At 33.6% G+C, this 22,146-nt stretch overlaps 1 protein-coding gene across 1 annotated transcript in view; it reads left to right on the plus strand.

Moving 5' to 3' along the window:
- LOC148946083 (geranylgeranyl transferase type-2 subunit alpha-like) overlaps positions 1 to 22,146 on the plus strand; it is a 318,679-nt gene that overhangs the window by 2,035 nt on the left and 294,498 nt on the right. The window contains exons 2-3 of the mRNA XM_089097770.1: positions 8,751 to 8,861; positions 14,499 to 14,626. Coding sequence (XP_088953896.1) covers positions 8,751 to 8,861; positions 14,499 to 14,626 — 239 coding nt within the window. The remainder of the gene's footprint in view (positions 1 to 8,750; positions 8,862 to 14,498; positions 14,627 to 22,146) is intronic.

The following is a 22,146-nucleotide window of genomic DNA, read 5'->3' on the forward strand; positions in this document are numbered from 1 at the left end:
CGGAGCACAACAGATCCAGTATGGACCTTAATTTGCTCCGAAGTGCGAATTAAGGTAATTAAGGTAATTCAATTCTACTTTAGCTACTTTTGGCTATCTTGGAAACAGGTTAGATTAGGAAAATGAAACTTTTCAGGATGGGTCTACAGGCTAAAGTTTGTCCTGGGAAGGTATTTTGAAGTACCTTCCTACACTCTTTCTCCCTTTAGAGGGTCCTGACCTTTGATGATGTTTCAAAATTTGTGTGTTATCAAGGTGAAACCTTGCAAAATAGATCTTCTGCTTAAATGAAGTAAAACAAAATTGTTTTCAGCTTCACAACTTTGCTTAATCCAAATTTAGGTAAATATATACCAAATCATATTATTGAGTTAGGAATAAAGTGAATACACCATTTAATGCCTTTTTTTATGCTGATTACAATTATAATAATCATTTCTATTGGAAATTATTTTCAGCCCCCCCCCGAACCTAACCCCCCCCCCCATATGTGTAAATATATATCCTGAATTAACATAGATAGGGGGAGGGCCTAAAATTCATTTCCAATAGAAATGGTTGTTATGTTCATAATCAGCATAAAAAAAGGCATTAAATGGTATATTCACTTTATTTGAAACTCAATAATATGATTAGGTATATATTTACCCAAATTTATAAGGTTTCAAAGATATGCAAATACTTTTCCTAAATTTTGAAAAAACAACATTTATATGGCTTCAAATTCTACTCACTTGAAAAAAAGTGCATTTTCAGAACTAAAGCCAGAGAAAAAGAAACATAACTGAAAATTAAGGTAAAATGTTGTTTTGTCAAAATTTCAATAGGTAGAGACCTGTCATGTAGGCAAATTTCAGGACCCTCTAGAGGGGAAAGGAGTGGAGGTAGGCACTTCAAAATACCTTCCCAGTACATACTTTAGCCTGTAGACCCATCCCTGAAAGCTTCATTTTCCTAACCTAACTGCTTTCCAAGATAGCCAAAAGTAGCTAAAGTAGAATTTTACCTGAATTTTGAGTAACCTGTCAAGTACAGAAAATCCTATAATGACTAAGGTAGGTTCAGACTTGCTCAAAGCATCCATTCAACTGGATAGTCTAGAGTTAGCACCTATTTATGAAAATTTAAAGGAGAGAGAGGACAGAGAACCCTTGATTTTTTAGGTAAAATTCAACTTTAAGCTTCCTTTGGCTATCTTGGAAAGGGAAAATGGTTAGGAAAATGGTTGGAAAGGGAAAATGGTTAGGGTTAGGAAAATGAAACTTTTAGGGATGGGTCTACAGGCTAAAGTATGTCTTGGGAAGGTATTTTGAAGTACCTGTCTCCACTCCTTCTCCCTCTAGAAGGTCCTGAAATTTGCCTACATGACAGGTCTATTACCTATCAAAGTTTTGACAAAACACATTTTACACAGATTTTTAAAGGTCAGGACCCTCTAGAGAGAGAAGAAGTGGAGGTAGGTACTCCACTTTTTTCCCAAAATTTGTATACATGACAGGTCTATACCTATTGAAATTTTGACAAAACAGCATTTAACACAGATTTTTAAAGGTCAATAAAGAACAACTGCTTAAGTAAAGAATAATGTTGGCACAATGTATTATTTATTTTTTCTTCCATACCAGGGCACTTTGTATTGAAGGGGTTGTCATAGAAATTAAAAAGGGCTCGTGTGATTGGAAATTGTAACAGCTAGTGCCCTTTTAATAGTTGAAAGTGATTGGTCACATCCAGTCAAAATTTTGAGATAGCCATTTTGTTCAGCATAGTTGATTTCCAGATAGAAATTATGTTTTTGAGGAGGACACTCCCCCCACAACCCTCAGGGCAAGGGTTATAAGTTATGCCCTGGGGGCATATAAGAACAATGTTGGCACAATGTATTATTTATTATTTTTTTCCTTTGAATTTTTCTCCTTGAATGGTAAAATTCTAGTTTAGCTACTTTTCACTATCATAGGCAGCACAATTGCACTGCCTAAGTAAAGAACAATCTTGGCACAATGTATTATTTATTTTTTCTTCCATACCAGGGCACTTCATATCAAAGAAGTTGTCATAGAAACTTTGAAAAGGGCTCATTCAATTGGAAATTGGATTGGCTTGTGCCCTTTTTATTAGTAAAAAGTGTTTGGAAGGCAACTAACACCCCTTCCACACCCATAATTTCCCAAAACACATCCAATCAAAACTTTGAGATAGCCATTTTGTTCAGCATAGTTGATTTCCTGATAGAAGTTATTTTTTTTTAGGAGGACACTCCCCCATAGCCCTCAGAGCAAGGGTTGTAAGTTATGCCCTGGGGGCATATAAGGTTTTTACAGAAAGTTTTGTAGTAGAAACGTTGATTGGAATGGAAATTCAAAGGGCTAGTTTCCTTTTTAATAGTCAAAAGGGATCAGAGGGCAACTAACCCCTCCCCCCTCTCACACCCACCTTTTCCCCAAACACATCAAATCAAGATTTTGAGATAGTCATTTTGTTCAATGTAGTTGAAAGTTCAGGAAATTAGGTCTTTGAGGATGACAACCCCACCACAGCCCTCAGGCCAAGGGTTGCAAGTTATGCCCTTGGGGCAAATAAGCTTTTTATAGAAAGCATTGTTGTAGAAACTTCAAAATGGGTTCATTCAATTGGAAGTTAAAATGGCTAGTGCCCTTTTTAATAGTAGAAAGTGATTGAAAGGCAACTAGCACCCCTTCCGTGCCCACCATGTCCCCAAACACATCCAATCAAAATTTTGAGACAGCCATTTTGTTCCATGCAGTTTAAAGTTCTGGAAATTATATCTTTGAGCAGGAAACTCCCCCCCACAGTCTTAAGGGCATGGGTTATAAGTTACGCCCTTTGGGCATACAAGGTTTTTTATTGAAATCTGTGTCATAGAAACTTGAAAAAGGGCTCATTCGATTGGAAATTGAAGAGTCAGTGCCCTTTTTAACAGTCGATAGTGATTGGAGGGCAACTAACTTCCCATGCCCACCTTTCCCCCAAACACATCCAATCAGATTTTGGATAGCCATTTTATTCAACGTAGTTGAAAGTTTTGGAAATTATGTCTTTAAGGATAACAACCCCTACCCCTCACAGCCCTCCGGGTAAGGGTCACAAGTTATGCCCTGGGGGCATATAAGGATTTTATAGAAAGCAATGTTGTAGAAACTTCAAAAAGGGCTTATTCGATTGGAAATTGAAAGGGCTAGTGCCCTTTTTAATAGCCAAAAGTGATTGAAGGGCTACTAATCCCTGTCTCACACCCACCATTTCTCCAAACACATCCAATCATAATTTTGAGATATCCATTTTCTTCAACTTAGTTGAAAGTTCTGGAAATTAGGTCTTTTAGGATGATAACCCCCTCAGAGCCCTCAGTGCAAGGGTTGTAATTTATGCCCTGGGGGCATATAAGGTTTATATAGAAAGTTGTTATAGAAATTACAAATGAATGTGTATTGTCAGTTTAATATACATATATGAATATTTAGTAATCAAAATGTTAATATTATTTGATTTATTAAAGTTATAAAAGTAAAAACATTTGTTTTTTCAGTAAAGTGCAAATTATGTTCTGGCCTTAAGAAGGTATAAGGGCCCATTTCATGTTAATTTCTGCTTGTTTTGAGTTTGACTCAGTTATTTGTTGTGATTTCTGTTCGTTTTGGGTTTCATTTATTTATCAATGCTGATTTGTGGTAGTTTCATGCTTGGTAGATTATTTGATTTTATTTTTGCTCATTTTTGGTTTAAAAGAGTTCTTTACTCTTCTTTGAAAATCTTATTTTGTAGAATAAGTTTTTTTAATTAATCTTGTAAAGGGGCTAGATTAGGAAAATGAAACTTTCAGTAGGCCTAATGAATCCAGGGCAAAAAAAAAAAAAAAAAATCTTGGAAGGTATTGCCAAGCTACTATGTTAACCCTCTTCTGATTTCTAAGTCTTAGATATTTGCTGACTTGACATGTTTATAGGCTACCTATTGAAATTTTGATAAAACAACATTTTACCTTAATTTTAACTTATGATTTTCTTATTCTCTGGTTTTAAATCTGAAAATGCAATTCCTGTTATTTGAGTAGAATTATAAGCCATTTCAGTGTTGTTTTTTTTCTAAATTTAGGAAATGCATTTGCAAATCTTTGAAACCTAATAAATTGGGATTGAGCAAAGTTGTAATGCTGAAAATGCTTTTATTATAGTTCACTTAAGTAGGAGATCTATTTGTAAAGTTTCACTTTCATAGCACAAAGATTTTTAAAGGTCAACAAAGGTCAGTGTCCTCTAGAGGGGGAAGGAGTAGAGGTAGGTGCTTCAAAATACCTTCCCAGGATATACTTTAGTCTGTAGACCCATCCCTGAGAGTTCCATTTTCCTAACCTAACCCAAGATAGCAAAAAGTAGTTAATCTAGAATTCTGCCATTTTGAATAACTTGATGCTTTGTATTTCTTAGTAATCAGGTTTCCTGACCTATCAATAGCATTACGTCTCTTAATTACAAAATAATTTAAGATCTATTAGATTCTGGATATTATTTAAAATATGAATAACAATGGAGGGAAACATGATAATCTTATTAATAAAAACATGCTGCATATTATAAAGTAAAGTTTTAGCATTTTCTTTTAGATATTTGTGGGTTCTAGGCAGGGGCGCCCCGACGGGGGGGGGGAGGGGCACGTCCCCTCTTATTTTTTGGAATTTGGTAAAACTGCAAAATCGGCAGAAATTTAGCAAAATTTTAGATTTCTGCAGATAATTCGGCATAAATCAGGTAGCGATTCTTTAAAATTTATGAAGATCGTCCCCCCCAATAAAATGAGTTTTGGGACGCCCCTGGTTCTAGGGCTATATCTTGTACAATCAAGTTTGAGGAGGACTGCATACCCATCATGTCAAGTGAAGGTTTTGTTTTATTATTTTAGTTGCAGGAGCATTGAACAGGGTGGGCTTTACTTAACAATTTGTAAAAGATAACAATTCATTGCTACAGAGCTCTTGTTAACTCTGAGTTGTCAAACTTGTCAGGTTTCAAATGCCCAATTAATTTTTAGTAAATTAAACTGAATCTATTGCTATGATTTTTATTGTTTTTTCTTCAGTTTTATAAACTATCTAGCTGACAGTCTCCAAAATAGGTTTGCCAAACATAAAGATATATCCTACTCTGCAGATTTAGCCTTTTGGGCCAAGGAAAGTAAATATATTTCTGTGAAATAGAAATAAAAGAAAACATTCATTCACTCAAACCAAAAGGAAACAACATTGAATGAGTTGGAGAGCTTTATGCTGTTTCGTTTTGGTTTGAGTGAATGAAATGTTTTCTTTTATTTCTCAGTTATTTGCTAGTATCCGTGGATGGCGGTTCAGTTTTGAATTTCTTTGCAAATCATAAATATTGGTGAATGAATCACTTTTATTGTTTTTAGGTATTTGGTTTTAATTTTTACAGTTTTTGGATTTCAAGGAATTTTATTCATCTTTTAATTTTTGTTTTTTTTTCACGTTCACATTGACTTTCCGCGTTTTTTATTTGTTGGTTTTTTCTTTTAGCGCTCATATATATATATATATATATATATATATTATATATATATATATATATATATATATATATATATATATATATATATATATATATATATATATATATATATATATATATATATATATATATATATATATATATATATATATATATATATATATATATATATACATTATATATATTGGCTTGACATATTTGTAGGCCTTTAGCATGCTATATTACTGAAAATGTAGAAGAAAACTGGCCCTAAATCAAGCTCATTTTTCTCTCTGAGTCAGAAAATTTTTAGTAGTTCACTTTTACTTTTGCTCTAAAAAAGTATTCTTATATTTGAAATAAAACTTGAAATGCTGATTCCAAAAGGGCTCAGCCAGGTATTTAAACTAGGGGAGGCCTTTAAATCCAACCGTCCCATGACCTCTTGATTTTGGGTATTCCTATAATATCTCGTATTTGTTATATAATTTGTCTATTATTGTTTTTCAGTTTAAGCTGTGTCCTCCTAAAATGTTGCCTACCATCTCAAACAGTTTCATGTATTCATAGCTGACCAAGCATATGCACAATATACATGGTTTACTTTATTTGTTGTGCAATTAGTCTGTTTGTTTTTTGTTTTACCCACCCCCTTTCCAAATGTGAGCCCAACAAAATAAGTTCTTGCATACATGCCTGATACATCTAACAGTCCAAATGAGTATTTAGTAACAGCAGTATTGTCAATTATGTGGAAAGATGTTTTATGCTGTAAATATTAGCTAAAAGAGGTAAAATATGTGGTTTATTGATGTTTGTTTTTTTCATAGGCTTCTTATTACATTACTCAGTAATTTCAAATTGACCTTCCTCTTGGAGAGACTAAATTTACATCAGAAATTATTGCATTTAATCTATAGCTCTATTTTTTTTTATATTTCCCCATTTATTTCACCTGAAATCTTGTTATTTTACAATTATATATTATAGTTCCCAAACAATTCAGATTGTTTGTTTTGAATCCAAGTTTTATTCCCACAGTTGTCATTCTGTCAAATGACCTCCTGTATTCATGTCTGATGAAACATCTAACAGAAACATCCTTCCCCAATCTAGAAACTACTCCAATTTATTGAGATTCCCTTTGTTTTTTATATAATTTGTCTCTTCTTTTATTTTTAGTTTTTTTTTGCAATTTAGTCCCTCTTCCAAGTTTGAGTGTTCTGAATTATTCCCTAAACACATGCCTGATTCACATAACAGTTAAAATTGTAGTAGCAGTGCTTTTGAAAACACCTGACTACAAAAGTAGTAACATTTTACTTGAAGCAGAGACTATATCCAGGTATTAGGGAGAGAGAGATGGGATGCAGTTAAATTGTAGATTTCTGAATGTAATGAACGAAGAATTTTTTTATTATAGTGTTTAGTTCAGAGGAAAGGATGAATGCTTTTTTTTCAATAAACAACAAATTATTATTTTTTTTAAAGAGTTTTCTTTTCATTTTGAGGATGCTGTACAGGGGAGTGGAGAGGGGGGGGGTGTTTTTGTCTCTTACAAGGTTTTATCCCGACCTTTTCATGACTCTTAGTGACGCTATATATATATATATATATATATATATATATATATATATATATATATATATATATATATATATATAATATATATATATATATATATATATATATATATATATATATATATATATATATATATATATATATATATATATATATATATATATATATATATATATATATATATATATATATATATATATATATATATATATATATATATATATATATATATATATATATATATATATATATATATATACATTTAACGTAGATAATTAAACATCTTAATTGTTTGGGGATGGGGATTTAAAGTTTACTGTTGAATTGGAAGAGAATGGGAAACTTCCTTTTCTTTATGTTCTTCTTTTGAAAAATCAAAATAGTCTGGATTTTAAAATTTACAGAAAACCGACAAACAACGATGGATTTTTGTCTTACAGTTCTAGACAAGCTTGCTAAGTAGAAGTTGGTTTGATCATTTCTTTAACTGACCAGATTTTTAGTATTTGCCCTCCAAAATTTTTTGAGGAGGAGCTGTCTTTTCTAAGGAAAATACTAATAAGCAACATATATCCAGATGGTTAATTAACCAGACTTTTTCAAAGGAAGAAAAAGGTTTCTAGAGATTTCTAAGGAAGTCTTGGAGACAACTTGGGAGAAGGATATTTTTTTTTGTTCCTTACCATATGTACCCGGGCTAAGTGAAAAACTTAAAAGAATTTTACAAAGTAATGGTGTAAGTGTAGCTTTAAAGAGTAATAATACTTTGGGTAGTTTTCTAAATTCTGGGAAGGATCTAGTTTCATTGGGGAAACAAAGTGGGGTTTATCAGATCCCATGTACTTGCGGAAGCTCATATATGGGACGTACTAACCAGAGTTTCGAAATGAGATTATTACAACATAAAGATTCTATTTCTTCGGCTTTAAAGCAAGATTCTAAGTCTAAAAGATTTTACTTCAGCCCTTTCAGAACATATTTTCAATTTTCCAGACCATTTTATTTTGTTTGAGAATGTCTCTTTGATTTCTAGGGATCGGGGTTTAAAGCAAAATTTTTGTGAAACTCTTGAAATAAAGAAAATCTTATTCAGGAATATTGCTTCGAATCGGGATACAGGTGAATTTGGGCTGAACTCTATCTATGATAATTTATTAAAATCTGGCAGAGTAAAGTTCAGTTCACCCAATGTAGTTGACCTTTGTCCAAATGTTATATCATTGAACGCTAATGAACGGAATCCAAGAAGGTCAAAGAGGCTAGCTTCCGCCTTTGCTTTGAAAAGAATTAGAGATTTAAACAATATTTAGTTTTATTGATTTCGTATATAAACCTTTGTTTTAAATTATTTTAGTTTAGTTTTACCACACATGACGGTCATTGCATATGTGACTGAAATATCTGGTATTTTTTGTGAATTTTCTATACACCGTCTATTAAAAAGGATTTTATCCCTATCTTGAACTTTTTATTTTATATATATATATATATATATATATATATATATATATATATATATATATATATATATATATATATATATATATATATATATATATATATATATATATATATATATATATATATATATATATATATATATATATGTATATATATATATATGTATGTATATATTTTTTTTTATAGCATGGGCGAATTAAAGTACGCACTACAGCTGAGCAGCAAGAAGCAAAGGAGAAGGAACAGGCAAAAAAACTAATTGAATTCAACCATGTTATGAAAAGGATCTTTGCTAAGGTACCATAACTAAGATGTTGTAGTGTGTGTATGCATTTTGCTTATGTGCTTCCATACACTATGCCCACACAAAAGTGATAGAATTTCTTTAAAGGCTCATTTAAGGAATTGTCCCTCAACAGAATGATTTTAGCAAAAGTATTGTCAAAGTGTGGAAAATAGGTGTATTAAGTAGTTAGGCATCTTATGAAATTATATCTCATTCCCCCGATTTTCTTTGTAATTTAAATCTATGCATCCATAATTTAAGCTTTACCTATTTGCCTGTCGAAAAAGAAGGCTATATACCTAGAGCTAATTTATTTTATTTGTAGCTCTTAAAATTTATTTGTAACTAATAAGATAAACTACCTTCTCCAAAGAAGTCTCAGAAGGAAATAGTATCCAACCATTCCAAGTTGGAAGAGTTTCCAAACTAAACTTCAATTTACACAAAGAATTATGGCAGCAAGCTTTCAGTGGGTCAACATTTCTACTTCTAAGTTACAGAAAGAATTAGCAGAAACATTTTAATCTTTGTCATAATTAGTTACAAAAATTGTGTCTTTTGGATGAAAGTAAAGAGTGACATATAAACATAGAATGGATGGAAATTCTTCTATATTGCAGCAGCAACGAAGGAATTGCTGCCCCTTCCATGTCCTCCATGTCTGATCCCAAATCTCAACTTATCCTTTATTGCGATTACAATCAATATCTACAATATAAGGAAGCTTCAGTCTGCAAAATGGGTTTCAGATATTTTCTTGAAGAGAAAATTTAATTCCTTTGAAAAAGGGCCAAAACCTTTTTTAGTTGGGGCACTGGCCACTCGATTATGGGGGTATGAAAATAGTAATAAAGCCCTTTTTTATTGATTGGAAACTTTCGAGAATCACTGCTATGGCTAAGGGACCCAAATATTTTTTGGGGATAGAAGAGTATTAGGGGCCAGAAAACTTGTCCTTGATCAGTTTGCAATTTGACACTGTTAGTCACTGGGCCATGGGATGCCTAGTGAAAAAAAAGAAAATGCTTGAGGGCACTTCTTCAAAATAGGGTCCAAAAAGGATAGAGAAGTTTTTTTTTTCTGATCAGCTCAAAGGGACTTGCACTCGCAAGTTCCTGGTCACTGGGAATTTTAATGCAAAGAAAAAAGAAGGTTAGAATCATGGGTCTCCCAAAACCAGGACCAGAAAATTTTTTGTTTTGATTCAGTTGGCACATACATTTGGAAGTTCTTGGGTTAAGGGAAGCCCAATTCTAAAAAAAAAGAAGTAAAACAATGTTTTTTTGTTTTTTTTTTAGAATGGGACTCTAAAAAGAGCCCATTGGCTTTTTTTTCTGAACAGCTTGAAGCTTAAAACCATAAGTCTCTGGCCAAGTGACTCTTATATGCAAGCAAATGTTTAGTTGAAGGACAGAGACCCCTTCAAAAGTGTGCCCCCAACCCCAAAAAGGGCAAAAAAAACTTATTGATTCAGATTGACTTGAAAACTCCAAGCATTGTTGCCAGGGCTAGGGAGACTGCACATTTTATTCAGAGGAGGAGTATGTTAGGGGGTACAGAAATGGGCTAAAATCACGTTGTCCTTATCAGTTTGTAAGTAGCGAATATCTCGTAGTAACCTTGTCGAAATTTTGGACAGACAAGTCCCCATGCCAAGAAGAATCTAGAAAAAAAAAATAGTTTATGGACGTGAGAATGAAAATGAGAATAGAATAGAAACATATGTATATATATATATATATATGTATATATATATATATATGTATATGTATGTATGTATATATATATATATATATATGTATATATATATATATATACATATATATACATACATACATACATACATACATATATATATATATACATACATACATACATACATACACACACACACATACATACATACACATATATATGTATATATATATATAATATATATGTATGTATGTATATTTACACATACATATATAGGTAAAGGCACCGATGATTCGACAGTGCAATTCCGGAACGACTGTCGAAATTTTCCTTCAAAACGGGATAGCTCTGCTTAGCACTGACTTAGAGCGCCATCTATTGGTTCCGTCGTTATATTCACATGGTGTGAAATGTGGAAACTAGATCCGGTAGACCCAGATATGAAAACAACGGTCACTTCGGTCAGTTTCCAGTTTTCGACATAAAAGGAGCTCCCGACAATTTTTCAGGTATGTAATGTTAAAACTGTCATTACTTGGCTATTTATCGCAAGAGAAAGTTGTGATAAGTGCCAATGTGTTGAGATACATCTGATCTTCTTTGAAATGTAGCCACATTAGCTTTTTCTTTATAAAATGAAATGAAAATGGCAACGGAAATTGCATTGTCGAAACTAGGTTCCAAGTGCTGAAAATTCTTGTTTGATGCAGTTGAATACCAGGCGGATTAAAAAAATTCCTTGAGCTACATTGAAGTATAAATATTGGCTTCTATCAAGGGATTTATTTCTTTGGCGAATATCTCGCATTCGCCTTCTCGAAATTTTGGACAGACATCAACAGGTCCTCTCGAAATATAGGCAACTTTGTCGAAACTTCACTCAACAAGGAAAACAGATTAGAAATAATACGTGTCGAAATTCAAGGATCCATTGATGAAACCATAGGCATCATAGCTGTCGAATTTAAAGATGCTTTCTGTGCAATGACAAATTTTGAGTATTATTATTTCTGATTAAATTTCAGATGAAAGAACATTTAAACTAAAGGTTTTTTTTTAAACTTTGAAGTTTTACTTACAGACACTGGATTTTTCCATCATCTGAGGAACTGCCGCTTGGCCTCATACCATGCAGGGGCGTAAATTGCTATGGGGCAGGGGGGGGCAGTTACATCTGATACATCTGATCTTCTCTGAAATGTAGCCACATTAGCTTTTTCTTGATAAAATTAAATGAAAATGGCGACGGAATGCATTGTTGAAACTAGGTTCCAAGTGTCGAAAATTCTTGTTTGATGTAGTGGAATACCAGGCAGACTAAAAATATTCCTTCAGCCGCATTCAAGCGTAAATATCGGCTTCTATCAAGGGATTTATTTCTTTGGCGAATATCTCGTAGTAACCTTGTCGAAATTTTGGACAGACAGCAACAGGTCCTCTCGAAATATAAGCGACTTTGTCGAAACTTCACTCAACATGGAAAACAGATGAGAAATAATACGTGTCGCAATTCAAGGATCTATTGACGAAACCATAAACACCATAGCTGTCGAATTTACGGATGCTTTCTGTGCAACGAGAGATTTTGATTAATATTATTTCTGACAATATTTCAGATGAGAGAACATTTAAACTAAAGATTTTTTTTAAACTTTAAAGTTTTAGGCTACTTACAGATACTGGATTTTTCCGTCCTCTGAGGAACTGCCGCTTGGTCTCAAACCATGCAGGGGCGTAAATTGCTTACGGTAAGGGGGGGGCAGTTGCCCCCCCCCCCCAAGACCTGATTTTCGCCCCCCCCCCCAGACCTAATTTTTGCCCCCCCTCAGATTTTTTTAGATTATACCCTTATTTATCCTTCATCCGAATAAAAAATACAAATTTGATCGAATAAAAAATCTTATTCGAAATGACACGTAGGCCTATGTTTTGGACAAAACTAAGAATCTGCATATAAAAATAAAATCCACTAAAACAAAAAAACTTCTTAAATTTCTCAAATTTCTTATATATATATATATATATATATATATATATATATATATATATATATATATATATATATATATATATATATATATATATATATATATATATATATATATATATATATATATATATATATATATATATATATATATATATATATATATATATATATATATATATATATATATATATATATATATATATATATATATATACATTTTTTTTTTTTTTTTTTTTTTTTTTTTTTTTTTTTTTTTTTTTTTTTTTTTTTTTTTTTTTTTTTATATATATATATATATATATATATATATATATATATATATATATATATATATATATATATATATTTATATATATTATATATATATATATATATATATATATATATATATATATATATATATATATATATATATATATATATATATATATATATATATATATATATATATATATATATATTATATATATATATATATATATATATATATATATATATATATATATATATATATATATATATATATATATATATATATATATATATATATATATATATATATATATATATATATATATATATATATATATATATATATATATATATATATATATATATATATATATATATATATATATATATATATATATATATATATATATATGATCGCATCGAATCGAAAACTAAATCCGGATTGAAAGAGAAACAACAGTGAGAATCAGAACGAGTCCCACGAGAAACTTAATTCTACAAAATGTACGATTCTTTGATGCACTAACAGGAAGGAGGAGTTGAATCACGCCAGAATCTTTTAATTCAATTGGAATGGCTAATTTGACACTCCATGGCTTAAAACTAAAGAATAACGCGATACGTAATTAGAGAGTCAAATATATAGAAGCCTGTCGAGTGCCGGGGCCCGGGCTCTTGGTACTACTGTTTATCTAAGCTAGTTTGATTTCTAGTGTTGCTAGCCTAAAGGAGGCTTTTAAAGAAATGAAATTAATTATGTTCTACCACATTGCCTTGAAAAGAAGCTAGGGGTTTTAGTGTATATTCCAAATATTTAACCCCTTCAGACATGAAAGTTTTAGCTTCCTTAGTGGCTAGATAAAACGTGAATATTTAATTGGGTACCTTTTGTACCTTTTGATATGAGCAAAGTTGCAAATGGCTTTTTTGCGATAAAATCAACCAAAAACGTAAAATGAAGAAGATGAAAAGTCAATTGAATGCTGTTGGAACATAACTTTTTCAATAGGAGACACTTAAGCTTGGTATCAATTATATAAACCAAGTTCAAAAAATATTCTATAGTCTAGAGTGGACTAAATGTAAGCTAGCCGACTCCTGTATTCACCCCCCCCCCCCAAAAAAACTTCATAAACAAGGCATTGGTTAGATAGTCTCCGTTTAACAAAATTTATTTTAGAGTGCAAAACTCAGTTTCTGACTGACTATCTATGTTCTTGGTGCTAGATGGTCGACCGATTAACCAATAGGTTTAAATTTGCAGTTTCAGCGATTATCCAGAATAGGACCTACTTGAAAACTGTGCCCCCTGCTTCAGCCACCTGTCTTCTCGTCTTCTAAGACCAACTGACCATCCGAATTGTGCATATTGCCCTAAAGTTTAGAGGAATGCCGATTAATGACTGGGCAGAAGATTGAATTACGGTGATCCATAGATTTCATCTATCTTGTACAATAAAACAGTCCGGACAAAAACATCTATCAGGACAATATTTTTAATTCTATTTATATAGTAAATGTAGGAAAACTGGAAAAAAACGTAATAATCTTGACCTTACCTTCTTTGGGACATAGTATATGGGTGGAAATTTGTTTGGGCTGGAGTTGTGAGGTCAACCTGTATTTTAGCCCAATTTTTAATTTTCATCCAAATCACTTCGTAGGCCTAGTTGTCTTTTATTCTCTTTTCACAATAGCCTTTATATTTTAGAGAGTTTCAGATGAAAAGGATCATGAACAGCTAACTTTAACATCATCTGTCCTGCAGGCAAACCCAGACATTTACACTTTATGGAATATTAGAAGAGAGGTTCTACTGAAGTTTCAGACTCAATTGAGGTGCTCATATATTTTTTTACTAATGGGGAGGGGACGGAAAGGGACAAATGTTAGCAATTCTTGAGGGGTGACTGCAGAAAGTCAAATTCATTCAATCCCGTATTTACTTGTTCAGTTTCCCGCAATCGGTGAATTATCAGCTTTGTCATATTATGGCGGGCTGAGAGCTATAGGCTACCTAGGGTTCTGATTTGTTAAGGAAAGAGGGGGAAATAAAATACGTAAAACTAATTTTAATTTTTTAGGGACATTACCCATTAAGTATATTAACTTAAAATTAAAGCCTGAAAAATTAAAGCAATTTTAAAGCTGATATTCGTTTTTAACAGGTCTGGATACATAATAAAAGACTCTTGAAAACCTATATATATATATATATATAGCCAAAACATTTGTTTCTTATCTCCGGGTAAAATTCGGGTCTTTAAGTGTGATTTTGGGGCATTTCTTGGTTTCAAGTTTGTGTGAACTTTTTACCCTTACCCTTTCCTTAGATCCTCCTACGTCGCCAGGGGTGCCTAAGGTATCACTGAATGTTCGTCAATCGGGTCTGAGATGAGCCGCTGCGTAGATATATTCCCAATCTGGTTAGAGAGAGGCATTCAGGCGGCATAGGTCACTGTTTTAGGTTCGTCTCAATTTGTTTCGAGGTCTTCCTCGCTTCCGGCTTCCAACTGGCTGCCACTTAAGTGTAGACTTCGGGATTCGATGGTTTTCCATTCTTAAAACATGTCCGAGATACCTCCATCTACGAGATCTGATGGTGTCGGTTATTAGTAGTTGATTGGTGATTTTCCGAATGGTATTGTTTGAGACCTTTTCCGACCAATGTATATTCAGAATCCTCCTGAGGCAATTGTTCTCAAAAGCAAGAATATTCTTCTCTTGTTGAATATTTATGTGCCAAATCTCAGCGATAAAGAGGAGGACTGGTAAAACGTTACTGTTGGGTCTCTTCAGGGCTGCTTCAGGCGATTTGAATATAGGATTTCCAGATACTTTGCAGTTGATTGAAGGCTGCGTTAGCTTGTCCTATTCTAGTTATGATGATTCTCTATGATGCTGCCCAAATACTTAAACTCAATACTTATGTTCAATTTCCTCACCAGCACATTCGATATGTAGGGGGGAATTGGATGTTGCCATGGTTTTTGTCTTTCCTGCATTTATTTTAAAACCCAGCTGGCTGGCTTTCACACTGACCCTGTGAATGAAGTACTGCAAACGTTGCTTGCAAACCTGAACTAATATTATGTCATCTGTAAAATCTAAATCGCTGACTGTTACACCGGATGATAATTCAATGCCATCTGTTGTTGTGTTGCGAAGGGTATGGTCAATAGCTATGATAAAGAGCAGTGGTGACAACACGCATCCTTGTTTAACTTTAGATACGATTCTAGAGTATATTGTTTGGCCTTCTGGCGTCTTAATGCAGCATTCGTTCCCTTCGTACAATGACATAATTATCTTAATTATTCTATCCGGAAAGCCGTAATAGTTCAGAATTTGCCACAAAGTTTCGCGGTCGACCGAATCGAAAGCCTTTTCGAAGTCGATGAAAGCCATGTATATTTTGGACCGCCACTCTTGACTTTCCTCTGTGAGCATGCGTAAAGTGAAAATAAGATCCACACAGGAACGTCCTGCACGGAACCCATATTGTTCATCTCTCAGGTGTTTATCGAGTTCCGTCTGTATCCTTTCCAAAATAACATGACAAAGCACTTTCCCGGGCATTGATAGCTAGCTGATTCCTCGCCAGTTTCCAGGAACATTAGCATCACCCCTTTTGAAGAGTCTGACCAGTGAACTTCTCTTCCATTCAACTGGTACTTCTCTATTCTCCCGAATTTTGATAAGGAACTTGACCCAGTATGAGGTTAGTCCTGGGATTGATGCCTTAATCATCTCTGCTGTTATTCGATTTTCTGATTTTCCGTTTTTCAATTTCCTTGCTGCAGTACTTATCTCCATCACACTTGGTGGCTCATCACTGATATTCAGGGAAAAAAGTGGTATCGTTGGGATATTCGGGGTTTTTTTTGGTGGAGGTCTATTCAGAATTTCTCAAAGAGTGACACCCATAATTCATTTACATCCTCTGGCTCTTTCTGCAAAGCGCCAATAGGGTCCCTAACGAGTTCATTTTGGGAGCGTTTCTTTCCAACTATTTCATTTGTTATCCTATAAAGGGCTCTAGAGTCACCTCTTTTGGCATCTTCTCCTGCAAGTTTCGCCTTCTTTTCAATTTGACAACGGTGGTCATTTCTTGCGCTTTTTTTGACTACTTTGTCTGCTTCTCTATAACTGGAACTTTTAAAGATCATTTGGTTTGGTACTTGATTCTGAAGAATGGTTGGTTTTATACATTTTCTTTTCTCTATGAGCGCCCATGTCTTGTCTGAAAGCCACTGATCGTGTGAATTTTAGGTATGTTATTAACCAGAAATTTGTGGATATTTTGGCATTGAGATCATTTGTGTTCCAGTTTTGTTCCAAGTTTGATCTTTTTTCACTTGGGTTAATTTTGGATTCATCTGGTTTTTCACCTTTGATTCAGCTCACATGCCAGCAGCAACTTTTTCTACCAAATTTTCATTTTGTTTAATTGACCTAGACAGTTATTCACGTTTTTTTTAGGATTGGGAGTCAGGATTGTTTCAGGCTTAGGCAAGAACAACAACCTTTTAGATTGTCAATCTATTTGATTCAAAGCCAAGCAAGAAGTTTTGGTAGAATAACTATTAAGAATGATTATGATAAAAAAATAGTTTCGATTCAATTTTTAAATTTGACTAAAATTTCAATTGCAATCCAACATTTAAATTCTTTCAGCACCGAGGACAGTGAAAGTCTAATGTGGTTGAATTGATATTTAAGGATTACCAAGTAGGTAGGCTTTTGATATTTAAGGATTACCAAGTAGGTAGACTAGAATATTTTTTGGGACGGACTGCCCTTTCCTGGACTTAAATAAGAAAATTCTGCTCCTTTCAGTTGGAATAACAAAATTACACTTTCGAAAGATGCAAGTTTCATTGAATCTGAATATCTTTAGCTCCAGCACAATAAGAGTGATGTTAAATATTTTTTTCTAACAATTCCGAAAAAGTAAATTTCGGCTTTAGTTTTCTGTCGTTTATTCGCATCTCTTATCCAGGCTCTACAAGTTATGGCAAGACTACTCAATCAATTTTAATAGTTTGATTCCCCTGAGATTTTCTTCCTTTTAAATGCAGTTTTTTTTTAAATGTGTAGAAAATCGACTGGAGAATCATTTGCCAATTCGCCAGTTTCAAATACTGCTTCAACAAACTGCTTCCAAAATTACAAGTTAACGTTATAAAAGTTGTTTTTAGCGTCGATTTTCAATACTTTTGAAGGAAATGGAATGAAAAGGAAAACTGGTAATCCCAAGAAATGGTCTTTCGAAATATTAACGATAAATTGAATATCAAAAAGATATTTTTTCTAAGAGATTGTATTTTTCCCGTAAACTTATTTAGTGTTTCTTTTATTTCGGATGTTAATAAGTTTTAAAGTATACGCTTCTCGAATCACATATTTCTTTAGTGAGATTTCTGGGAATGGGTAGCCATTTCGATTATTGGTAAATATAGTTCTGTAATTGTCTCTGCAAATATATCCGACGAGCAAAGAATCTGTCAGACGGCAGATATAAAAGAGGAAAAAACCGTAGCATATAGTTTTTTGTGAAGGTCGGTAAAAAAAAAAATAGCTTGTGCCCTTCCCCCAAACCCAAAATTCCATGTCCCCTTGGAATCTCCTGTAAGTTCCTACTCGATCTCCCATCCATACGACAAAACTGGACATACTTGCCAAACAACACATGTAATTCGTCACCTTCTAATGAAACCTATGCGCTCGCCTGTAGGATCCAGACTAAAAAACAAAAAAGGTACGCTTTCTTGCGAGCATCCAAAAACCAACTGACTTCAGGGTTGCTACTCCAACGAAGCTATTGGCACTCTTCAGGGTCTCTAAAAAGTACTCTCACGGCATAAAAAGTACTACCTCCCAAAAAATTTGCCACACTTGTCAAGGAGCACATCTTATTTGAACATCGTAGTTACTCTTTGGGATGTCATATAAATCAGAGTTAGTTTTAAATTTCTCTATGACTAGTTCTCCTCAACTGACTTCTAACATGATAGAAAATAGCAACTTATATGGGATCCAACTATATGTAAAAACGTCTCATCTCTGGATGTTCACTTTCAGCGGCCCATGATTCCTTATTGTTGTAATACCACTTTCAGACTATCCATTTTCTTGAAAATATAGTCTCCGATAGTCTCCGATTTTACCCACCCCCCTAATGTGTAAATGTATAGCCAAAATTCAATATTTCCCATGTATTTTTTCCATTTACTGATTTCGTCGGCGTTGATTCAAATTGCGGCCAACCAGGATGAAACATGGCAAAATAGGAAAGTGCGTGGGAAATATATAGTTTTGGCTATATATTGGCATATTAGGGATTTTTGGTGGTAAAATAAAGAGGAAGAGCATCCAAAATGTGCTACAAATTTTTGCATGTCATGAACTAAGAATTGTTTTTGTAACGCGTTTCCTTCCGAATATGCCCAATTCTATCTTTTTACCTAAACAATTGTCATCTGTTGGTTTTCAAAGTCACCTCCGGTTAAAGTAACGCCCAGACCCCCCCCCCCCCATAATCCTTGAAAGTGGTATTAAATTCCAAAATCATAGAGGGCGAATGACGCAAAATATAGCTTTCAGGTTCCAGGGGGACGGGGGGAAATTTACCAATTTAATTTTTTCACTGAAAATACAAAAAGGATTTTTCAATAAAGTACCCTCAAAACATTTCCTTTCAAATTCAAAGAGGAAAAACAATCAAAGGTGGGAGGGGGGTACTCATTATCCAATTTACACCATTGATACCTGAATATTGATATCTGACTTTTCTATAATCGAAAATTAACTCACTTTGACAGCTTCTACCATTTTTGTAGTTAGAATATTTCTATCTAGAAGCTGTTAATAATGCCATTGAAAAACAAACCGCTTTTACTTGTAACCTTAGATTATATTCAAGCAATCGGTTAAACTGGAAGGGATTAAAAAAATCTGATAAAAGACAAAGATACAAATGAATGTGCATTGTCAGTTTAATATACATATACTGATATTTAGTAATCAAAATGTTAATATTATTTGATTTATTAAAGTTATAAAAGTAAAAACATTTATATTTTTTCAGTAAAGTGAAAATTTTCTCATGGCCTTGGGAAGGCATAGGGGTTTTGCGCCCAACTTATGTTAATTTCTGCTCGTTTTGGGTTTGACTCGTTTAATTATTGTAATTTCTGTTCGTTTTGGGTTTCATTTATTTATCGATGCTGATTTGTGATAGTTTCACGCATGGTAGATTATTTGATTTGATTTTTGCTCATTTTTTGTTTAATGGAGTTCTTTACTTTTCTTTGAAAAACTTATTTTGTGGAAAACTTTTTTTTAATTAATTACAAGAAGGTATAAGTGGTTTATAATCTGCTTCGTCTGGACAGCAACTCTGCAACTTTGCATCCACATTTGATTTGAATGAAGGATATGCAATAAGAAACCAGGTAAAAATTAAAAAATAGATAATTTTCTAAATTTTGGACTACAAGTTTTACAGGAAAATAAATCAGTTCTACTGTTTGTTTTATATTGACATAGTCTTTTCAGGGAAAAAGAAAATAATACTTTAAATCTTTTCGTTTTTTAAGACTTTATAGTTTGGCCTGCTATTTGTATGCTGGAGAAAAATTTTCAGTAAATTTAAACAACATAAACCCGTTTAAAAATCTGGACACAAATAGTACTGTTTAATTTAGTTTCATACCTCCTCTAGTTGACCTGAAATGGAAAACTTGATACCATTCGCAAAAAATCTGTTTACTTCCTTTGATAACTTGGATACACTTACGCTATTTTGATTTGGTTAAATTTTAAGAGCCGAAATGGTAAGGTTGGCGTGGGAAGGTGGGGTTGGGTGGTTGGGAGCTGAAGTGGGATTGGATGCTATACAATCACTTTCCACTGTAAAAAAGGGCCTCAGCCCTTTCTATTTACAACTGAATGAGCCCTTTTCGAAGTTACCACTACAGATCCTTCGATACGAATTACCTTGTTCTAAACAACAACAACAACAAAAATAATGCATTATACCCACATCGATCATTACTATAAAAATGTCAAGCCTTCCAATAACTTTCGACTATTACAAAGGGCACTAGGCCTTTCGATTTCCAATCGAATGAGCCCTTTTGGGAACGGCAACGCTTTCTATAAACACCTTATATGCCCACAAGGCATAACTTGCAACCCTTGCCCTATGGGCTGTGGGGGAGTGTCCTCAAAACCATCATTTCTATCTGTAAATCAACTAGGCTAAGCAAAACGGCTCTCTAACAATTTGGATTGGATGTGTTTGGAGAAATAGTGGGCGTAGAAGTGTTGTTAGTGGCCTTCCAATGACTTTCGATTATTAAAAAGGACACAAGCCACTCTAGTTTCTAATTGAATGAGCGCTTTTCGAAGTTTCTACGACAACTTCTTCGATACGAAGTGCCCTGCCCTAAAGGAAAAAATTAATAAATACTACATTTTGCCAACATCGTTCTTTATGCCCCCAGGGCATTACTTAAAACCCTTGCCCTGAGGGTTGTGGGGGAGTGTCCTCCTCTTTACTTAGGCCCCGTTTCTTGTCTCGTTCTCGAGTGTCCCCGTTCTTTACTTAAGCACCGCCATCGCGCTGTCTATGATTTATACTACAACTTTTTTTAATAACTTTCTATGCCCCCAGGGTATAACGCAAAACCCTTACACTGAGGGCTTTGAGGGGGCTATCACCCTAATAGATCTATTTTCCAGTGTGTCCGACTAAGTTGAGCAAAATAGCTGACTCAAAATTTTGATTGGATGTGTTTTGGAAAATGGTGGGCGTGAGTGGAGCTTTAGTCGCTATCCAATCACTTTCAACCATTAAAAAAAGGCACTAGCCCTTTGAATTTCCAATTGAATGACCCCTTTTAAAGTTTCTACGACAACGCTTTCAATAAAAACTTTATATGCCCCAGGGCATAGCTTACAACCCTTGCACTGAAGGTTCTGAGGGGGTTATCATCATAAAAGACCTAATTTCCAGAAATTTCAACTACGTTGAACAAACTGGATATATCAAAATTTTAATTCGATGTGTTTGGGAAAATGGTGGGCGTGAGAGGGGCGTTAGTCGCTATCTAATCACTTTCAACTATTAAAAAAGGCACTAGCCCTTTCATTTTCCAATCGAATGAGCCCTTTTGAAGTTTTTACGACAACGCTTTCAATAAAAACTTTATGTGCCCCCAGGATATAACTTAAAACCCTTCCCTGAGGGCTCTGGGGGGAGGGGTTGTCATCCTTAAAGACCTAATGTTGAATACTTTCAACTGCGTTTAATAAAAAGGTTATCTAAAAATTTTGATTGGATGTGTTTGGGG

This window comes from Artemia sp. Qi Xiang Cuo, chromosome 12, assembly GCF_049724085.1.
Source record: "Artemia sp. Qi Xiang Cuo chromosome 12, ASM4972408v1, whole genome shotgun sequence".
NCBI lineage: Eukaryota > Metazoa > Arthropoda > Branchiopoda > Anostraca > Artemiidae > Artemia > Artemia sp. Qi Xiang Cuo.